This window comes from Tasmannia lanceolata, unplaced genomic scaffold (assembly GCF_043159265.1).
Source record: "Tasmannia lanceolata isolate RefF3 unplaced genomic scaffold, GAP_Taslan_0.1 ptg000008l, whole genome shotgun sequence".
Lineage (NCBI taxonomy): Eukaryota > Viridiplantae > Streptophyta > Magnoliopsida > Canellales > Winteraceae > Tasmannia > Tasmannia lanceolata.
Genome location: NW_027518685.1, coordinates 23,284,654 through 23,307,919, shown reverse-complemented (window position 1 = coordinate 23,307,919; position 23,266 = coordinate 23,284,654). Strand labels below are relative to the sequence as shown.

Sequence of the window (23,266 nt, the reverse complement as noted above, 5' to 3'; positions counted from 1 at the left end):
AGGTAAGCTGGTGTTAGGCGGACCCCTACGAGCTCACCGATGGATTGGAAAGGGTTCTAACATGCAAGCTAAATGTAGAGCATTGTTGGGTGGCCTTAGATATTGTAAAGCTATGGAGATCCAAAGAGGTTGGGTTGAATCAGATACTAGGCAAGCGATTGAGAATTTATTGAGGGATGTGAATTGACGAGGCGGAAGTGTGCGAAAAAGAAGAAGATCACCCTCTTCAACATGAATCCCATCATAACCCACCATTAAAGAGAAGGAAACCAAGTGGCTGATTTATTAGCTAATCTAGGGGAGCTACTCATTGTGTTGCATGCTTTGGGTATTGGAAGCTTTAATTAGAGGCAAAACTTTAAAACATTTTTTATATTATTTTATTTTATTTATGAGTTTAGAGGTAAATCGGGATGGTCGCAATCCCCTCTTGTATGCTTTGTTCTTCTTATCAATAAAGGTACAGGCCTAAGTTCCTAGATATATTCCTGGTTAAAAAATTGGGCAATGTTATTTTCACCCCCTGTAGAACGCATTCGCCCCCCTTACAACGTGAATAGCGGGCAACTTTAATGCTTTTTTATGTCAAATCACATTAAAAAGGGGGGTGAATGCGTACTCCAGGGTGCCTCTCGATCTCCCACAGTGGGGTGAAAATATCATCACCCCAAAAAATTTCGTATTTGGGAATATGTACTATAAGTAATGGGAAAACTTGGGTTGGTTATTTAAAACCATAAGTGTAAAGTTTCCTATAACTATTGAGGGAGTGTCTATGCAGTTTGACATGACCATTTCTCACCCTCTCTTTTTCAAAAGATGAGCCACCTCATCGCTATATAAATTTGTCTTATTCATTTAATTTATATGAAGCACTTCTCTCCTGAAAAAGAGGGGCAGCAAAATTGCTTTCACGCAATTGCCTAGACATTGATAACTGTTTGATACCTTACATATGAATTTCTTCTTTCTTTTTTTTGGTGAATGGTTACATAAGAATTTCCTTATAGCTATTAAATATCTTATACATGCAAATTTGTCCATCGCAATCTGGCATATTACAGATGTAAATTTTTTTGTAGCAATTAAACTCCTTAGATTTTAAAGCTTTGTCTCTATGTTAATCCCATTAAATCTTGATAATTTCATTATATTATAGAAATATATTTCTTTGTAAACTCGTTGCATTTTAAGCTATCTCTATTTTTATCCCATTAAAATTTAAGAGAAGTGATATTTACGCCCCCTTTGATCACCAGGGACACCCGGTGTCAGTGTATCAATGACTACAGGGGGAGCTAGTGTACTTGATGTCAGAAAAATCCAGTGGATTTGATTGCAACATACACTGGTGCTGGGTGTCCCTGGTGATCAAAAGGGACGTAAATATCATTTCCCAAATTTAATCATAAAAGCATGAATATGTTTGTGAATAGCGCTTCTTGTTTTCTTGGACTCGAAAATTAAAAAAGAAAGAAAGAAGAAGAAGAAGAATACAATATGAAATGAAACTAGAACTTAGCTAATTGGGACATTTTCAAAATTTTCAAATAAATGGATGATCCCCACAACATTAAAGCGAGAAAAACATGCCAATTAAGTCCCTTCCCGGAGAAGACAAGCTCTCATAAGAAAGCTCTTATTAATTTGAAATTTATCTTTTTTACTAAGGCTCATAAACAAGCATTTTGTATGTAATGCAAGCTCTTTTTTATATTTATTTTCTAATCCTTTATGGTCCCATGCACAAACCTAAGAAAACATCTCATGGTCTTTCACATAGTAAGTAATATATTAGGGTTTTGTAGGTCCCACCAACGACTAATAGATTTGCGTGTCTTAGGGTTATTATTTGAAGAAAATACAAGAAAAATATAAGGGTGTGTGTTTCTTCTTCCTTTCTTGTTGGAAACTCAGTTGGGTTGACCCTGTAACAGTTTGCCAAGTGGAAGGCCCTACCTAATTCTTACTATCTGTTACCTATGTGTCACGCTCTAACCTAAATGGTGCAAAAGAATTAGCAAAGGCCACGTACCCCCAATTGCCTTGTTCCAGAAGGGAAAGCTAGAGTATGATATTATATAAGGATTGGAGATTTGTAAGTTGAGATTATTATGGTACCCTTCCACACATTCACTTAGGAGTCATCGAAAAATTTAAAATGTGTTTGCTAGGGAATTTCGCGCAAAGGCATTTCGAGGCTGACTTTTGCATGTGAGAACAGCCCCACAGGCTCACTTTTGAATAGATTTGTCTTATATATTGACGAAATTCCTTTCCGCAAAATTCCCTAGCAAATCCCATCTAATAGTTCTTTGACAAGCGTGGTTTTCAAGTCAAGTCAACATCATGTAGCTTAGTGAAAATTAGAAAATATCGATAATGTCTTCAACCTTCGGATTAAACCTTGAATAGGGAGAATTAGTCAAAATGTATTGTGTCCAAGAGAAAGAAGTAATGTCATTTTGCGTTGCAATCCCCAAACCCTATACTTGACCTATGATAGTAATTTTGCTAAAAATAACAAGAAATGTCACTAATTAGTATTACTAATGGCATATTATTTTTAAAGCATAAAAGTTTAAATAACGCCTTCTCTAATGGCTTAAGCTTTTGGAGTAATTTGTTGTTTCTCTTTTATATAACAAGACCCACATGTAAAGGCCAGCCCAAAAAGAGGATCCATGTGTGCCCCGTGTAGGCCAACCCTAAAAAGAGGAGCCACACGTAGGGCTGCAAATGAGCCGAGCCAAGCTGAACTTTGGTGTGTTCAGGCTTGGCTCGCTTGCATCGGCTCGAGTTCGGCATGTGTTCGTGATGAGCTTTATACTATGGGCTCGTGCTCGGCTCGTCCAGAATTCAACAAAGCTCGAGCTCGGCTCGGCTTGTTTAGTCAATGAACGAGCACGAGTCGAGCTTTTAATGAGTCGAGCCTATCCAGGCTCGGGCTTGGTTGGGTTCGGGTTCAGCTCATTTAGTAAACACATCAAATAAATACCATTAAGAAATATATATATATATATACACACATATATATACACACACATATATATAATAGGGCTGCAACAGGGTTGGGTTGGGTTGGGTCGGGTTTTTCAAAACCCTAGCCCAACCCTGGAACCCATTATCTTGGCCTTGACCCACCCTGGCCCTAAGTCAAGGCCGAAAAACCTCAACCCATTGCCCGCCCTACAGGGCTCAGTGCTGGCCCTGGCCCGCCCTGATTGGCCTTGATTGGGCATGGCCGGGTCGGTCCTAATTGACCCTAGTGCAAATACCTGTTAAGAATGCCAAAAATAAAGCAATCACTTATCATATAGAACAAAATAAACAGAGAAAGGGAACAAAATAAGACAATATGAATTCAACAACATGACGGGCAACAGAGACAATTAATAATAATAATCTAAAGAAACATCAATCCAAGATAATAGAAAACATTAGCAAAAGAAACATGCACAGATGCTTCAATTCTATAATAGAAAACTTAGGGTCGGGCCGGGTCAGGGTACCCAAGGCATTAACCCAGAACCCGACCCGACCTGAGTCAGGGTCTAAAAAATGAACCCTAAGCCGCCCTCAGGGTTGGAAAATCCAGCCCTGACCCTATTCGGGCTCAGGGCGGGTCAGTGCTGATAGGGCCAAACTTGCACCCCTATAATATAATATATATAGTAATATAACAAACATAATCCGAGCTTTAAAGCTCAGCTCGGCTTTATGAACCGAGACTAAAAAGTTCAGGAGCTTGTCTAAGCCGAACTATACAATGCTAGAGTTCGGCTCGTTTATTTGACGAGCCTAATTTTTGGGCTCGGTTTCCGCTCGTTTAGTAAACGAACGAGCTCGAGCCAAGCTTTTAATGAGCCAAACCCAAATATGTTCGTGATCCGGCTCAGTTCATTTCCAGCCCTAGCCACACGTGAGGGGGAGTGTTAAAGTATAAAAGATTAAATAATGCCTACTCCAATGGCTTAAGCATTTGGAGTAATTGGTTGTTTCTCAATTATAACCCTCAATTATAACCCCTATCCAATTTAGCGTTCTTCTTGTTTATAATTGGCAAAAGTAATTGTATTTTGTTCATAAGGGTAGTTTGACAATTATGAAAGTAGGGTTACTATTGGAATAGTTTCAATAAAACATAATACGTAAGAGAGTTTTACTTTTTGTCACAAGGTCTCGTAATTTCAACGCCAAAGGGCCCAACACCTTATAAAGCTCGCATTAGTCAGGTGAAAGTTCCCTCACCAATCCTCTCTTTCCTCTATGCCTCCCTCTCAAGTCTAAGGTTTGTTTGAGATAAGCCAAAGATGGGGGAGTATTCTTTTCTAGAGAATTTTCATGACTTTTCATTGAGTTCTTCCTGTCTATATTTTTGCAGGCATAATGGGGAGATCTCCTTGTTGTGATGACAACGGTCTAAAGAAGGGTCCATGGACTCAAGAGGAGGATCAAAAGCTTGTGGATTACATACAAAGACATGGACATGGGAGCTGGAGGGCCCTCCCAAAACTCGCAGGACTAAACCGGTGTGGAAAGAGTTGCAGACTCCGATGGACGAATTATCTAAGGCCCGATATCAAGCGAGGCCGATTCTCGTGTGAAGAAGAGCAAAAGATTATCCATCTTCATTCTTTTATGGGAAATAAGTAAATTTTCGCCACTCTTCTTATCCAAACCTTTATATATAGCTTAAGCACAATTGAGATTGAAGAAAGTCCATAACAAAAGTGCATATCCTTAAGTTCCATAATTAAACACAATTGGGCAAGAGTAGCACTAGGAATGATCTTTGAGAAACTCAAATTATGTTTAACTTTTTGTCAAAAAAAACCCATATGCCTTAATTCCATATTAAGCATGCTTGAGTTAAGAGTAGCAAAAAAATGATCAACAGTTAAAGAAAATTAATTGAATTGCGTTCTTTTTTGTGTTTTGTTTGGTCTTGCAGGTGGTCAGCTATTGCTAGCCAACTTCCAGGGAGAACGGATAACGAAATCAAGAACTACTGGAATACCCATTTGAAGAAAAAGCTCCTTCAAATGGGGATTGACCCAATCACACATAGGCAAAGAAATGACCTAGGTCTCCTTGGAAGCCTTGCTCATTTGCTCGCGGATTCGAACTATGGCAATGTGATGAACCCTTTGGACAATGCACTAAGATTACAAATTTACGTCGCTAAGTTAGCCAAAATCCAATTGTTGCAGAGTCTAATGCAAACCATATCTGGTAATGCTCCTCCAAATATGGAAGCAATTAATCTCATGGGCACATTCCATGATTTACATTCTAATGAATTACTCCACTCAAATCGCCAATTCGAACGACTTCCCGATGGCTCATTCAGTCTTATTCATGAGCCCATCCCAATGCCTTCCAATTTTTCGAATTTAGGAGTCTCAATTCTACCGGATGATTATCGAACGCTTGTGGAGTCAAGTTTTTGTTCTGAGGGACGGGAAATAGATGCACCAATCAATAATTTGGGCTCAACTTTCGACTATTACAATAGCCAGATGATTGACTCATATGCCATTACAACTTCAAATCCTATTCCTACGTTGGTTTCAACCTCTCCAGAAAATTTGAGTTCAGATCAAATTCATGACCAAATCAACCCAACTGACATTTCTACCTATTCATCCACCTCAACCAATTTCAACGCTTGGGAAGAACTCAATCTAGATGATCAAGCTAGTGATCATTATTGGACAGATATCATAGAGTGAGTAATTTTAACTTAATGTCTCTCTTTATTATTGGTGAGGAGGTTGGAATGAAACCAACTGGATAGAGGGAGAAGAATGAGATTCAAGAGAATAAACTTGTTCTGCCGATGCCAAATACACAAGCCATTTTAGTGAAATTTGGGGTCTTTTCAGTAGTACAACAAATTGGCCTTCTTACTTTGTGTATTTTTGGCATCAAGAGAACGAGATATATAAACTACTGAAATGTTTAAATATGTTCATGGGTTTCATTTTTTGCTTCTCAAGTTCTTCTTTTGTGATCCTTCAAAAAAAAAAATCTTTTGGTTTTGCATATAGTCTAACTTTACTCGTCCATTTTTGCAGTCATGGGTCGTCACCTTCTTGGCCGATCGAATCATAGCGCAAATTTTCAGATTATTTCTTGTAAAGGGTCCATTTGTATGAAAGACTATCCATTCATGGGTTGGTTTGATTTTCTTTAGATTTGGATTCAGTGTTAAATCTATCAAAATATTCTGATATATTATTGTACAACAGACCAACTTCATGTAAATTTTTTTAAGTATTTATTGCACCGAGTTTGAGCTTTTTGTACTTTAATATTTCCATGCACAACAATAGAACTGTGTTTGCTCTATTCCATCCATAAGGGAGCCCACAGACAAAAAGTAAGAGAGTCGCTGAAGAATGAAAACAGTGTATTATTTGAAAATTAGTTAGTTGTGGGTCGTGACACGGAAGAGAACCTGAAAATGACATGTTTCTGGAATTAGAAGCTTTTCATTAATGACCAAAATGTTTTGACCTTGGCTAAAAGACAATCATCTTACTAGTCTCTAACGTGGATAGTTAGAAAACCAGTGGAAATCTATCTTCAATGTGTTTGGAATATTCTTCTCCACAGTAGTCATCAAGAGTTATAACCTCAAACAATAAATAATTATGTAGTAAAGTAGTGATTTTTTATATATATATATATGTTACAATACCTACTTCTTTTTGAAACAAGTCAGATTATTTGTTACCTATTAGGTGAGAAACATGCCTTTGGATACAAGCAATTGACTGTTGCAAAGGCATTGCCAACCTAAGAGCCTAACACCCCTCTCTCTCATCCATTCATCTATCACCACATCACCACACAAATGTAAGTCTGTTTTTCAAAGAGAAGTGCATCAAGCAAGTAATTCTCATCAGTGTTTGCTATTTCTATGGGAAAGTTATTAGCATAGGTATTAATTTCAAGTGATGTATTATTTTTCCTCTCTTGTGATTGCTATGTCGGGAAAGTGGAGGGGTGAATTTAGTACTTAGCTAAGTATTTACCTCTAGAAGATTGCTATCTATGAAGCTATTCGTGTCGAAGAAGGGACTGCATGATATATTAGTAGGTACCCTGCTGACCCATAAAAAGCGCAACCAACCCACCTACCCTTCGCCCTGTACGTTCGTTCCCAACCTAAAGCTTCATGTCATTGCATCATGTATAACAATGATGATACCATTGGTCTCTCTTTCTCCCTCTCTCTGCATATTTTCAAACATGGAAAGGATAAAAATAAGAATATGAAAAAGGTGAATGGTAATTTTAAAATGTTAATGTGTGATCAACACGGAGATTTAGTTTAATCAATTGGTGATGAAGGAATGGAGGTTGTTTTATTATAACAAGTTGTAGCAAATTAAGAAATTAATTAACAATGGTTTTAGGTAAGTGCAGTTCGAGGATGGACGTGAAAAAGATTGAACATATTAAAATACTAATCATCGCTCGATGTAGAGATTAAGTTTAATCAATTTGGGGCCTAATAAGTCCACAGAGTTGTTTTAGCAATCGGCGCACCACTAATCAAACAATGAACTTGATCAGGAAAATGCTTGCTATATTTGATCCGGCATGGGTTTTACATGGGGCGTGTTTAGAGGGAATAATATCTCTGACCTTGAAAGACACTCTCCGCTTTTGATATTTCGATCCAAGCATCCATTTTGGACGCTCTAAATAACAATGTTTTTTATGCATCTATAATTCCTAAAGAATTTGATTGATATTTGGTTCATGTTTTGTCTCGAGGGACCCTCAATTTATGATAATATTCGTCTAAATACATCATAACTGTATCATTTCCCTCTAAATAGTGGATAGGAAAATTTTTCCAAGTAGAAAAATATTGCCCAGAAAAACTTTTCTCTCAATTCAAACTGGGAGTTAGTGCTTCAGCCAAATAGATAAAGAATCAATCCTCTTCCCCTCTATGATATCTATTTTTACATATGTATTTTCCTTTCATGGACAGGTTGCTTAAGTAGGTAAATTTAGCTGGGATTTCACATGTGCCATTTTTTTCATAGTTTTTTATATAAATTTTTTCCATCTAGGTATAAAGAAGATGGGATAGAAAGACACAACACATGTAAATTGGCAGTGATGAAGATTAGAGAACTAAAACTTGGAAGAATGGTGTCATTATGTTGCATCTTTAACGTGTTGCATGGTTGACATTGATCATGTTAAATATAAGATTCATGCCAACCCATTGTAGATCATTTCCAATCTAAGATTTCACATATCTGTAAAGATTTCTTGTAAATTTGAGCTTCCGTAACATGTATCTTTCTCTACTTATACAATGAAATTCTGGCCGGACAAAAGGGTGTGAAAGAAAATTTCTGAAGGTTGCAAGTTTTCACTTTTACATAGTATCAAATAGAGACTAAAGAATGGGCAAACCTTTACCATGCTGCCCAGTTGGATGGATAGATTGTGCAATGTTGTGATAATAAGAGCAAGGAAAGGGAGCTTGGGAGATACACAGCCAGAGGGCCCTTCTAGAGGTCCACCAAAATACAAATGTAACACCAAAATAAAATGACTTTTATATATCAAAACAACTTACTAGTGACCTCGTGTTATTTTCCCTTTCTCCTAAGAATCTGTACACTTTTCCTCCTTGAACCTTTACCTTTGAAGCTTTACTTTTTAAGCTTACCATTGAATCTTTAAGCTTACAATCTTTACATAAATCAAATCCCCAAGACATACCTCAAATAGCAAAATACATTAAACACTTTGTTGTAGTCTCCATGAGTCCTTTAGGTATCCTAAGCAACATCATAAGAACTCCCTATTGACTCTTTGATAATCTAACCTAAACAATAAGGACTCTAGAAAACATATAATGACTTTTACATTTTCCACAAATAATAACTATCTTAGAAGACCACATAGACTTTTCACAAAAGAAGATTGAAGAGAAGCTAAGTCTGGCGAGAGATGATTAATAGAGCCATAGTCCTAACCGAGGTTTAAAATTTCGGTTTCAGTACTGGTTTTGGACCCTGAGATTTCAAAATTTCGGTCGAAATCTGGTACAAAACCCGAAACCAATATTTTATTCAATATTAAAAACAACAGATTTTTTGGGTCAAATTTCGGAAAAACTGAAATTTCGACCAAAATTCCAAAATTTTGACCGAAATAAATGACCGTTTCAGTTTTGATCGATTTCGGTGTTCGTCTCCACCGAAATCCGATCGAAATTTAAAACCATGGTCCTAACTTCCACGCCCTCACATAAGTGAATAAAATGGATCCACCGAACAAAAGCATCTTGGCACATATTTGAAACGGGACGTCCTTGCTCAAGCTTCCATCCTAATTTCTTACTGGGACTACGCTTTCCCTACTTCTATGTACCTCATAAAATATCTCCCGTTCCCTATAACACCCCACCTGCAATATTTATTCAACTATACTGCGAGTGCGAACACACGCATTTCTTACAATTTGGGATTTGCTAGTCACCATCGCAGAAGGCATTTCATGCATGGGCTGTTGCATCTGAGAGCAGCCATATAAGCTTACTTTTTGGCTTATTCATTTAATTCATCTCAGGTGGCTGCTCTTAGATGCAACAGCCCATCCGCAAAATGTCTTCTGTGATGGTCGCTAGCAAATCCCTTACAATTGTGGGCTTTCCAATGTGTATTCATTAGCTATAGCCCTCACCATAAGGGTAGTGTCTACACATTCCCTCTGTGCAAATCCACATCTCCACTATGTCATCTTTAATGAACTCAGATTTTTCTTTTCATCTACTTCTACTCCCTCTACCATTTTTTCTCCTCTGCCATCAGTGCCAATCTTACATGAAGAGGCTTATATGGCTCAATCACCCAGTAAATTTACTGATTATCATAAGCTTATGACTTACGAAGAGTTTCTAAATGAATATTCTTGTTTTCTAACTTTGTGAATGGCACATATTAGAGGGATAAGATCAATTGATGTGATATGGGGACTTTTTGGGCCCATAGCCAGCTCAATAGGTTAACTTTGAATAATGAGCAAGTAGCTTGAGCTTGTAATTTTGCCTAATAATGTATTTTCCAAGGAAAATGTTTTTTCAGTTCGCATACAATTGCTCTAATTATTATTTTACAGACAGAGGTCATGTGAAATTCCCAATTCCCCACTTTCCAAGCTACTTCAGATGTAGCTAGGGAGACCTTGAGAGCTTATTTCATCGGAAATGAAATGGTAGAAAGAAAAACCTTTATGGGCCCTTTTTTTTTTTTTTGAACGGTAAAGAACGAAATTAGTAAACAGGAAAGAACAACACAAGAGAAACATTTGGATGGACTGGAGGTTTTCCAACTGCGGCATTAGTTTAATTTAAGTGTTATTGGGGGCTTTGGAAAAAAACAAAAAAAATGGAGGGGGAAAAGCCAATCACTAAGACTATAATTTAGAGCATTCTGCACAATAGAAGCTACATAGAATCACAATTGAACACATTGACAACCAGAACTGTCAGAATTCAGGATTCTCTTGTTTTGGGTCATTAGCAGGGAACTGGATTCTTTACACATGAACCACCTTGACACCTTCTTTTCCTCATTCTTCCACAGCCTTGCAGCCAGAGATGTAAACAGGCTCCTAACATATGTTGCCACTGCTACCATGAGATCTCTGCATAATGAAAATAACTATCAGATATCACAAAACCCCAGGAATGAAGGAAAGAACAATTGAGAATAGCAAGGAACCTGAAGACCAAGTCATCTGCATAGAAATTTATTGTCCTTGTAACAGTGACGCATACAACCAGGGGAAAATTCTAGCACATGCACAATGAACTTTATCACAGTCTATCAAATTTGGCCTACATTTTTTATCTCAACCTGATTTGCTCGGGGAAAAAAATCAGATTTGCTATTCGTTTTCGTAAAATGAAAATGTAGCCATTGGGAATAACCAAATTTTTAATGCATTGATAAATGAGTGACAAAATTCATTGCCATTCAAAAAAAAGATAAATGAGCGACAAAAAACTTCTCTTTTTTTAGTCGAACAATAATTCTTTCAAAACTATCTGCATTTCAATCGAAACAAGGCGTCATCCCAGACCCAACACTTCTTTTGGCGAGGTAGTGGATTCATTGTGTCTTTTTTAGCAACACAAATGTTTAGATTGCCCACACACATGGTAAAACAGAAGAGTCGGGGATGCAACTTGTAAGGAGTGGGCTTACTAACTCTATGGAGATATGATTTTTCAATGAGGGCACACTTTAACTGAAAAGTTGCAACGATGGAAAGATGGGATGAGCTCTCACCACAAGAGCTGGCTTACAATTAAAATTATATTCTTACTGCTGGTTTTTGTTGTCATACTCTATAGCATTGTAATGTAATTCTATTCTTTTTACTGTAATATGACCATATCATAACGTTGGGTCACACAAATCCATAGAATTTCTCATTGATTTTTCACTTCTTTTGGGATCAAGGATGTAATTCATAGCATTATAATGTAATTCTATTCTTAAAGACAGGTAAAAGTCGAATATTTTTACCGTATTACCTTTTATATCTCTAGAACAAAATACTGTTACAGAAATGAGCGCACGCGCACACGCAAAAAAAAAAAAACCACTCAAAAGCACTTTTGCCTTTCAATAGAAAAAGAATGTTGACTTACAGTGGGGAACATGGAGATCGATCGCCATTCACATAGTACATAAACAAGTATGAGTCATAATGATGGCCCTTGATGTAATAGAAATTTGACAATCTTCCTAAATACTTGAATGACATCTTCTGATAGAAGTGGATGGCAGGATCATTGTACGCTATGACGTGCAAGTAAACTGCTCGGCAAGTAGGAATGCTTGAACCATATTTGATAACCTCCCGAATAAGTGAAGTAGCTACAAATACAAAGCATAGATGCACAAATTTAATTAAATCAAGAGCACAAGTTTTCGAGGAAAATAGAAACAGAAGGGGGGCGTTTGGATATGCGGATTTTAGAATCTTGAATTTCCTCAAAATCGTGGATGGAAGAGGAGATAAGGGGGAGACCGTCCGTCGTTTTCTGATTTCTCACCCTTCTTTCCGTCGAGCGAGAGAGTAGGAGATCGCCCCATGTTTCCAGGTTTTAGAAATCTCAGAATGGGGGAGAGATTTCTAAAACCTGGATTTCTTACTTGAACCCTTTAAACCCTTCATCTGCAACCTACTTCCCCCACATCTGCAACCTACTTTTTCATTGTAAAATCCAGAATTTTACACTGATTTCAAACTAGAACCTGGATTCTGAAATCCACATATCCAAACAGAGGGAAGAAGAAATACCTATTCCAAGATTTCTATAAGGCTCTACTACACCAAGTGTTAGAATATAAACTAGTGTTTGATCCGCGCTTGAAGGATCGTATCCGATCATATCCCCTATCTGTCACACCAATAGATAGTTCCAGTGAAATTAATACCTTTGAATAAATTTTGAAGGAAAATTATATTTTAAAATATAAAAATCTTGATACGCACGTCACTTTCTTTTGCTAAAACAATACGTGCGGTGACAAATCCAATGAGCTCATCGCTTTGACTGCCAGGCCTACTACTGTCAACAGCCGCCCAAGAGACTATGTCATGGCTATTGACAACATTGAGAAAGAACTCTGACTCATACCTGCAATATCATCTTTTAAAACAGTGCCAATCTACCATTTTAAAAAAATCAATGTCAATCTACATGCATGCACCAAAATCTTCATACTCATGCCAGAAATCAAGTACAGGATGCAAAGGCACTCCATGAATGTAACACCATGTGGCTGTCAAAATGAGCATTTACTAGAGCTCATCTCACCTTATAGGGAATAAGGCAGCGTGGATCTTCTCAAGAACTTCAAGATCAGATGGCCGTATAGGCCTATAAACAATGGTTGGAAAATGCGCGGCCTTTGAGATTATCATGGAAATTCTACTTTAATCCCCTGAAAAAAGTTTGATATATTTGGAGAACATGCACAAAAACTTTTGTTTCCATTTATGCCCTCTCCCAGACAGTAATCATATGATCATCTCTGGAGTATGTTGTAGCACCTCTCTCCTTTTTTAGTCCCCTGTATTAGAAAAAAGTAATAATAAATTTTCTAGAAGCCAGACCTTAAATAGGAGAGCTGTGAGTAGTACCAATCAGAAAACCAGAAAGAGGTCACAATAGCATGGTTCAAAATAAAAATGGCTTATCTTTAAAAAAAAATTAAAAAAATGGCTTGATTAGGAAATATTGCATATATTCAGTCTATAACAGCCTTGGCTCAACCACCCAGAAAGGTTTAAAATCAGAGGTTGATGCAGGATACCAGCAACAAATATCTTCAAAAGCGACGGTGAGGCATGGACGACCCAAATCAACCGAAGGTGGGCCCCACTATCCAATAGTGAGTCTCATTTTATTGCTAAGAGGTCGAGTCCTTTGAAGCATTCCATATACAATGAGGTTGAGAAAGGCAAGTCAAAGTTCTCCCAACTATGAGAGCTCAAGAAATGTTAAGACCCCATATCCCTAACGAAGTAGTGTTTGATAAATAGAATATCAAAACAAGGTTTCCTAGACTCACATGCCTTACTCCCTTTCAAATTGAAGTAGCTCAAACTTCACGTCATAGTACTGAGTAGAGAAGGAATTGACGATCAAGGGCTTCACTTTTATTTTCATGAGTTCCTCACTTGGTTTTTAAATCCCAAAACTATGTTGAAAAGTTTTTACATTGAGCGCAAATAAACTTGTTATGACCATCACAAATACTAATCATTTACTTGTCCTGTATGGTATCATAAGGATTATGGTCTCATGAACCAGATCCAGGGATTAAGATTCTTCCAATTTTTCTCTTTTTTTGTTGACAAATAATAAGATCCTCTAGCTGCAGGACAAATGGAATGCATCGATGACATTTTTTTCCTTTTGAATCATAAGACAAACAACAACATTTGGAAGAAGTATAAGGAAATCAATGATTAATAAACTTAGGTTATCACCGAATTCCCAAATGTATTGATCATAAGGCCATTACCAAACACCCAAGGCCAACCAAGTATTTGCTCACTACGCAAAATTTAAAATCGTAAGACACCAGATCAAACCATCTCCAGCTTCTAAAATAATTTGTCATTGTTTTCTTCTTTTCTTTGGCGGCTGATAAGCTTGGTAACAAGCGACATTAACATTGTAACCCTTGTGTTCTAACTATAGGTTTAAAACTTACCCACGTCATCGTGGACTCCCCCGAGTCGACTCCCTTTTACCTTGGCCGTGTTCCATGTTTTGCCGTCGCATTCCACGTTTTGCCCTACATAGTCAATAAAAACTCCTTTGATTCCCTCGAATTATGACCGCATCAACCGGGGAACTCAGCCGTGTCAACCGAATATGTTACGGTCCTGAGTGGGGGCCCGCCTAAGTATGAGACTAGGTGGGACCCAGCCTAGCATGGGACAGGTTTAAAATGCCTTGCCTAGCGTGTTCCATCAGCTTTGGAGCTTTTGGCGTATTAGTAAGGTACCTAACATTTGGTATCAGAGTAGCCACCACGTCTCGTGTTCGAGTCACGGAAGGGGCGACCTGTAGAGAGGGCTACCTAGCAAAAAAAAAAAGGCAGAGTGAAAGCTGCCAGAGTGAAGTTGCCACAAAGGGGGTAATGCGGATGAAAATCATAAAGATTGTTCCAGTTGTTGGCGTTGAGCAAGTGTTTATATTTTAACTATTATTTTCGTCATTTTATTTGTAGGCTACTTTTTAGGCATCAAATCTCATCCGTTTGAAGTATTTTTTGTGTCTTTAGAAAGGTTCTTTGATTACCCATCTAACGAGCCCAAGATCACATGATTTGGATGTGTTTTGAGCAAGTTATGACTGTTTTAAGGAAGGGTTGGTAAGTTTTTATCTTTATTTAGCTTTGCTTTAGATTAGATGAGTGGTTAAGATTAGTTTTTACTTTAGGTTATCTTCTAGGGTTTCTTTTCTTATAAATATATCTTATCAAAGGAATGTAAAGGGACTTTTGAATATTGAATAGAATTGAGATTTTCTTTTGTGAGAGCTATTGTGGCTTGGACTTCTTCTACTCTTCTCCTCTTGGTGGTTTGGAACCATCTTCTCTCATCTCCTCTCCTCTATTATCTTCTATTTCTTCAATCAAATCAGCACAAAGAAGGTTAATAAATCAAATTTTCTTTTTTTTCTTTGTTCTTGAACCCTAAAATACAAAAACCCAAAATCCATAGATCTCTCTCATTCTTCAAGATCTCGTTTCGAGACTTTGAAGGATTGTTTTTATGATTACACCTTAGCCTAAACACCCAAGAACCATAGCTTTAAATTCCTTTTGACCCTTATTGAAAATTTGCGTAATTTTCAAGCCCAAAAACCCTTTTTAAAGATCCATAGCTTAACCTGCCACCAAATCAGAGCCTAAACCCTAGATTAATCTTTCTTTTACCTTCTCAACCTTAACCTAAGATTTGGACAACAGTATTAAACCAAAATTCCAGATTTGCCAAATTACCAAAATACCCCTACAACCCAAAATTTGACCGTTTTGAGCTTTTTACTGCTGCTGGACATTTTTTTTGTTTTTTCTTCATTGAATATTATTATTTTCATGCTTGTGTGACATCTATTTCATTGGTACTTGCATTAGCTTTTTAGTTCTTTTAATTAGTTGCATGCGTAGGCCTAGTTTCAGACTAATCTTTCTATTAACAATTCATCTTACGAATCCTTATTGCTTTGATTGATTTGTATAAGATTTAGTTCATGCTTAATTACGATCTTTATAATTATTTATGCTATTTAAGTCTCATTATTGTTGCTGCCCATAGATTAATTAGGCGTTAATTTGGCAAGTTGTTAAGTGTTCTTTTAATTTTCCGCGTAAGCCCTAAATTGTCCTAACGTCTTAATCTCATTAGGAGTGTAGGATTTTCCCTATTCTAGGCATTGTCCTGCATCAGGGAGCCACCAAGGAAGGCAAGGCACTTTAAACCTGTCCCATACCAAGCTGAGTCCCACCCAGTTTCATACCTAGGCAAGCCCCCACTCAAGACCGTAACAGAGTACTCGATAGCAGCATGCCGAGTTGGCTAGGATTTTCTTCGGCCGTGTTCCATGCCTCATCCGCATTTTTAAACATTGGTTCTAATATCAAGACCGTATGGCATAAACCTTGCCAGTGTTGTGACATGAGACTCATCAAACCAATGAGCCATGTTAACATTTGAAATAGAAATTTAGATTTACATACACAGTATGATTCAATCACCATTTACAAAGTTGGAATTCAAGAAATCAATTCTCTATACTGCAAAAAGCAGCGAACCCATAACTCAGTTTCACTATCAATGATACAAAAAAAAAAGATCCAATTTCACTGTAAACAAAGTATCATATGACCTAACTGAATGGCTTAGTTACCAAAAGGAAAAACCGAGCTCGGTTAATTCTACAGAGTAACCAAACAGATATAACAATAACTAGGTGAATAGAATGTTTGTCTATACCCTTGAACAACAAAATTGAAGCCCTTATATCAGTTAATGCTTGTGGCGATACCCTTGAACAACAAAATTGAAGCCCTCATCATCTTTTTCTGGATAAAGATTCTAGATTTCACCACTCTCATAGTACAATTCACCAAATTCAAAGATTTCATTTACAAAAATTACTCCTTTAAAGTACTAAACCCATTGGGAAGTACTAAAACAAAGAGAACCCCTTCACCTATATACACAGACAAAATTCGAGGCAAAAACAATGTGATTTCTGCATGATATTTTATTTAACCATGCCCACAAACTCCAAAGCACAAAATTCAGCTATTAAATTACTAAAAATGAAAAGCCAAAATTGGAACTAGTCTTAGAAAAATAACACTCACGTATCAACTAATATTGTATTCAGAGAAAGCAATTGACACATAAATCCTAACGATATAGTCATAATTTATCTATGAAGGTCCAATTCCACAATACCCACAAACCCTAAATCACCAAATTCAATAATTCAGATGCCAAAAAGGAAAATCTGAAAATCTGAAATAACTCATTATCACTGTAGTTTCTTAAGGAGGATTAATTTTAACCATACCCACCCCAAATCACTTGAGTAAAAAATATTGTTACCCAAAAGAGAAACTAACTATGAAAAAATAACACTATAAACATAATTTATTTCAATTCTACCAAACCATTCAAAAAAAAAAAAAAAAAAGATTCAATTCTACCATACCTAAATCTGAAATAGGACATAACCATCATAAAAAAGAAAGCCCAAAATCTCAAATAAGAGATGACCATTGTAATTTCTCGATAAAGATTGACTAATCAAATTTGAGCAGTGAATTACCAAAAAAAGAAACCCCAAATCTGAATATAAATGGAAACTCGTGTATTAGCCTAAAATAAAGAAAATAAAAATGCCGTTAAAATTTAAGTTTTTTTCGTGAGCAAAAAAAAGGGGATAAGGAATTGCGTATATCACCTGTTTTCCATGGCGTAATTTGGAGAGATCTCAGGATGGGACGCCTTCTTTTCTTTTGCAGAGAACTCCTTGAAAAAATTTACATGTGAGCGTGGATTTTTCCTGGATCTTGATTTATGCCAGGTGGAAACCCTCCGTTTGGTTTCCGGAATTTTTTTGGTTCTTCGGATTTTTGTGGAACAAAAGCTTCCCGAGAGATTGGTGGGAAAAAAAACTCCCTGCAAGTATTCCGGTAAAAATTTTCGTTTGGTTGCTTGAACTGTTGGGAAGAAAAAAATCTTCTGCCAGCTTATTTTTGGCTCCTGGGCTTATTTTGGCTGCAGGGACTATTTTTTTTCCTTCATGAGGTTTCGTGCGTGGTTATTTTGGTTCCTGGAATTATTTTAGGCCCACCAACCAAACGTGGGTTTCCTGCTAAAATTCCACAAAGTCCCAAGAATAAAAAAATTCCGGCAACAAAGCTCGGAGGATTAGCCGAACTAACGCATTGTTTTTTTTATAGACAAGTAATTGATGGAATTAGTTAGGGGTGCAACTCGGGTCGAGATGGCCTCAACCTGACCCGACCTGAGGAACCTTTTTTCCCAGCCTGAACTTGATACGACCCGATCTCCAACCCGACGAGGTTCAACCCAAACCGACCTGGCCCGAGTTCAACCCGACCCAACCCAAGTTTTTAAGTTTATAAAAACAAAAATTCATTAAAATTGTTGGGTTTCACTCGGGCCGGGTTGCCCAGCCCTCAACCCGAACCCGACCCAGAATTCAACATAGGTTGGGTTTTCTCAACCCAACCCGACTATTTTTCACCCAACCTGAGTTGCACCCCTAATTTATTCTTCTTGGGATTTTTGCCTAGTAATCATATTTTTACTTTAAAGGGATTTGCTATCGTCCGCAGAAGGCATTATGCAGATGGTCAGTTGCATCTGACAGCAGCCACCTTGTGAATGAAGACAAAATCTGCTGAAAAGTGAGCCTCCTCTGTGGCTGTTGTCAGATGCAACTGACCACCGCGAAATGCTTTCTCCGATGCACGCTAGCAAATCCCTACTTTAAAATATAATTACCAAAAGGTAATTTCACTCCCAGTCCCTCATAGCTTAAATTCACTCCTTTAACGAAGCCCTAAAGTGTCTGGTTAACCATGCCCTATTCTAGCGGCACCAAAAGGCCCCGGGCGGTGATAAATTCACCAAGCGATGAAGTGTCCAATTAACCATGCCCTTTAGGGCTGGCAATTTCACCTGAAAAGGCAGGGATCCGCCCCGCCCCACCCCGTTTGGGGCGAGGATTCCCTGATTTGAGAGAGGAAGGGTAAGGGGAAGGGGATTTTAAAAATTCCCCGGTGCGGGGAGGGGAAGGGGAAGGGGATGGAGTTGTCCCATCCCCTCCCCCACCCGCCTCGCCCCGTTAATCAATGCCATTTTGTTGTATATTTTTAAGTTTTTTTTTTTTAGGAAAACTACTAGAAACTCTGTGGATCGGCTACAAGATTCCCCCAAATATAGACTTAGCTTGTCTTTTCCTTTTAATTAGCTTCTGAGAGCATTTTGGGAACTATAATAACCTTTTGATAGATGTTGAAATAATAAAGACAAGCTGAGTGAGTGAGTGTATGCAATTATCAAAAAATCATGGTGCCAACATCGGTAGCCAAAATAAATTGCATTTTCTTATTAAAAGTATGGTATGGCCCGCACCATACGATGATCCAAACCATCCATTAGATGAGGCACACCCTAAATAGGTTGTGCCCCAAAAATCATTTCCATAGGTTGATCCTAACCCTCCGATCTATAGAGGAATAGGATCATTCAGTACCTCTACAGATCGGAGGGTTAGGATCAACCTAAGGAAATGATTTTTGGGGCGCAACCTATTCAGGGTGTGCACCATCTAATAGACGGTTTGGATCATCCTATGGTGCGGGCCATACCTTACTTTTAATAAAGTCAGGAGTGCGATCATCAGAATACAGTAGTGCTCATAACATTTCCCAAAATTAATGATCCAAATGGGGTTTGGATGTTGGGTACTCTAAGTGGCAGGCTATGATACCACTTGATCTAAAATTGAAGTTGGATCGAATCCAATTAGCAATGTGCGGAAATCCCATCATCCAACAACAGCTACTGTCGGTCCAATGGGTCCATCCATCCATCGTCCACACACAAATACTGAATATGAATCTGCCCTCTCTTATTAAATCTTCAAGTAAAAAAACACTGCAAACAAGTGAAATCTGGACGTTCGTTGCTGCCCAGCATTTCAATCAATATATAAATAAGAGAAGACAAAACTCCTTATACCAATCTCTTGCTAATTTAATTAACAGCTAGCCTATCGATTGTTAGTTTATAACATTTTTATATATTGAAATTGCATCAAGTTGATTAGAGACACCCAGCATTAGTGTATCAATGATTAAAGAGGGGGTGATGTTGGGGCGGGGCGGGGCGGGGAGGAGAAGGGGATTAGATATTCCCCGCGGGGAGGGGAGGGGGATTCCCCACCATCCCCGTAGAGGGGAGGGGAAGGGGAGGGGGGAAATTCCCCGCAGAGGGGAAGGGGTAGGGGACCCCAACATCCGGCCCCGACCCGCCCCGTTGCCAGCCCTAATGCCCTTCTACCAGCACCAACCAATCTCTCTCTCTGTCCACGTAATAAGAGTTCTTATAGGGTGTAAGGCCGTCTGCGCCAGTATTTTTCAAAAACTAATGTATGGCTTACACCATAGGATATGATCCAAATCATCCCTTTGATGGGCCACAACGTAAATAGGTTATGCCCCAATAATCATTTCCATAGGATGATCCTAGCCCTCCGATCAACAGAGGTTTCCCTAATACGTAATTCTATATATCGGAGGGCTAGGATTATCCTATGGACATGATTTTTCGACACAACCTATTTAAGTTGTGGCCCATCAAATGGAAGGTTTTGATCATCCTATGGTGTAAGCCATACAATTGCTTTTGAAATATAGATCCAAACAGTCCCTTTGATGGGCCACAACGAAATAGGTTGTGCCCCAATAATAATGTCCACAGGATAATCCTAACCCTCCGATCTATAGCGGTTTCCCTAATATGTAGTTCTATATCACGGAGGGCTAGGGGATCATTCTATGACTAAGGAGTCAACATGAACAATTAGAACTTGACCAGATTTTATTAGTGGTCCGTATTTGGATATACATACATTTTCACAAATAAATTGTCCGAGAACAATTATTGTGGATGTCTTCTCACAATAATCGTGATGGAGAAAGCACCAAGGACATGATTTTTTTGGCACAACCTAATTAAGTTGTGGCCCATCAAATGGACGGTTTTGATCATCCTATCGTGTAAGCGATACAGTATATTTTGAAAAATGGTGACCCATACGGCCTTACACCATATAAAATAGGACATGGTTAACCGGACACTTTAAAGTAACGTTAAAGTATCGTTAAAGGAGTGAATGTAAGGAGTATTTATGTGGTGGCCGACAGTCAAACAACAAGGGTAGAGAGAGAGAGAAAAATCTCCCCCTTGATTTTTGATCCAGGTCAAACTCACTTTTTTAACTTCTACATTGATCAAAAATCAACGTGGTTGATTTTTTCTCTCTCCTAAAGGGCAGCCACCATATAATTTCTCGAATTTAAGATCTCGGGGAGTGAATTTATATCACTGTCCCCAATATAAACTGCCCTTACATTTTTTCCGTTTAAAATTTTTAAAAAGACAATTGTGCCCTTGGTTTTAAGGCATTATCTATTCACACATTTTTGCATACACGCACGGACCGACAAATATAGTGAGCCCCACATTGTTTTGATGATCCAAACCGTTGATATGGTAGGCCTTAATGTATATATGGTGTGCCCAGATAATCTTCTCTATAAGATGATCCTAACCCTCAGATTCATGGCCGTTTCAATATGATCTCACCATCCGATCCATGGTAGTTTCAAAATAATGTGAGCCGTACTGTATTTTTGGGATTTGCTAGCGTCCATCGCAGAAGGCATTTCGCGGATGGTCTGTTGCATCTTATAGCAGCCACCTTGTGAATGAAGGCAAAATCTGCTGAAAAGTGAGCCTCCTCTGTGGCTGCTGTCAGATGCAAATGACCATCCTCGAAATGCCTGCTGTGATGGACGCTAGCAAATCCCTACGGTAAAATATAATTACCAAAGGGCAAATTCACTCGGAGTCCTTCGTATCTTAAATTCACTCCTTTACCGAAGCCTTAAAGTGTCTGGTTAACCATGCCCTATTCTACCGGCACCAATCAATCAATCTCTCTCTCCATAATAAGAGTTCTTATAAGGTGTAAGGCCGTATGGGCCAGTATTTTTCAAAAACTAATGTATGGCTTACACCATATGATGATCCAAATCGTCCATTTGATGGGCCACAACATAAATAGGTTGTGCCCCAATAACCATTTCCATAGGATGATCCCAGCCCTCCGATCTACAGAGGTTTCCCTAATACATAATTCTATATATCGGAGGGCTAGGATTATCCTATGGACGTGATTTTTTTGGACACAACCTATTTAAGTTGTGGCCCATCAAATGAAAGGTTTTGATCATCCTATGGTGTAAGCCATATAATTGTTTTTGAAAAATAGATCCAAACCGTCCCTTCGATGGGCCACAATGAAATAGGTTGTGCCCCAATAATCATTTCCACAGGATTATCCTAACCCTCGGATCTATAGAGGTTTCCCTAATATGTAGTTCTATATCTATGAGAGCTAGGGGATCATCCTATGGACATGATTTTTTTGGCACAACCTAATTAAGTTGTGGCCCATCAAATGGACGGTTTTGATCATCCTATCGTATAAGCCATACAGTATATTTTGAAAAATCTTGGCCCAGACACCATATAAAAACTTCTGTTACGTGGGCAGAGAGAGAGAGATTGTTTCCGGTAAAATAGGACGTGGTTAACCGGGCACTTTAAACTAACGTTAAAGGAGTGAATTTAAGATCTCAATGAGTGAATTTCTATCAGTCTATCCGGGTTGAGGCCGAGCCAAGTTGCACTCCTACCCTAACCATTTGCAGCACATCACTCTTGCCTCCACAATGTGGTGGTTGCTTTAGGGGGGGTTAGTCGCGCGGGATTGTTGGTCACTCTGAGAATGCCTGGGACTACGGGTTATTCTGGGAAAGTCCAGGGGATTGTTGGTCACTCTAGGAATGCATGTGACTCCTCAAACATGGATTTCAAAGTGATCGAAGATTCCAAGTTTTGGGTCCCACTAAAATGGGTCGAAATATTTCTACTCACATATATCGATTATATGAGAAATTATATGATTGGTGGCCATGAAAACACGTGAAGTCTGGAAAGTATGGTACGGCCTACTCCATATGATGATCCAAACCGTCCGTCTGTTAGACCAGAACTTAAATAGGTTGTGCCCCAAAAATCATTTCTATAGGATGATCCTAACCCTCCGATCTGTATATGTACCACGCTAAAAATCATTTACGGAATCTTCTACAGATCGGAGGGTTAGGATCATCCTATGGAAATGATTTTTAGGGCACAACCTATTTAAGTTCTGGCCTAACAGATGGACGGTTTGGATCATCATATGGAGTGGGCCGTACCATACTTTCCATACTTCACGTGTTTTCACGGCTACCCATCATATAAATTATCCGATTATTATATGAAACTAGTTGCAAACCCGTGCGAT

At 38.3% G+C, this 23,266-nt stretch overlaps 2 protein-coding genes across 3 annotated transcripts; one reads left to right on the top strand and one right to left on the bottom strand.

The window, feature by feature from the left end:
• Positions 1 to 4,250: 4,250 nt before the first annotated feature.
• On the top strand, positions 4,251 to 6,297 carry LOC143883452 (transcription factor MYB53-like). The gene is made up of 4 exons (XM_077386804.1): positions 4,251 to 4,291; positions 4,385 to 4,652; positions 4,955 to 5,731; positions 6,081 to 6,297. Exons 2-4 carry the CDS (start codon positions 4,390 to 4,392, stop codon positions 6,115 to 6,117), a joined length of 1,077 nt encoding a protein of 358 aa, XP_077242919.1. The 5' UTR covers positions 4,251 to 4,291; positions 4,385 to 4,389; the 3' UTR covers positions 6,118 to 6,297.
• Positions 6,298 to 10,431: 4,134 nt separating this feature from the next.
• LOC143883451 (histone acetyltransferase MCC1-like) lies at positions 10,432 to 17,993 on the bottom strand. Of its 2 annotated transcripts, XM_077386803.1 has the most exons (7): positions 17,555 to 17,993; positions 12,878 to 13,133; positions 12,553 to 12,697; positions 12,358 to 12,457; positions 11,702 to 11,930; positions 10,767 to 10,837; positions 10,553 to 10,689 (listed from the first exon to the last, which is right to left on the bottom strand). In XM_077386803.1, exons 2-6 carry the CDS (start codon positions 12,982 to 12,984, stop codon positions 10,795 to 10,797), a joined length of 624 nt encoding a protein of 207 aa, XP_077242918.1. In that variant the 5' UTR covers positions 12,985 to 13,133; positions 17,555 to 17,993; the 3' UTR covers positions 10,553 to 10,689; positions 10,767 to 10,794. The 2 variants fall into 2 exon arrangements, with proteins under 2 accessions (XP_077242917.1, XP_077242918.1); XM_077386802.1 differs by lacking the exon at positions 10,767 to 10,837 and having other exon boundaries at positions 10,432 to 10,689; positions 17,555 to 17,990.
• Positions 17,994 to 23,266: the final 5,273 nt, after the last annotated feature.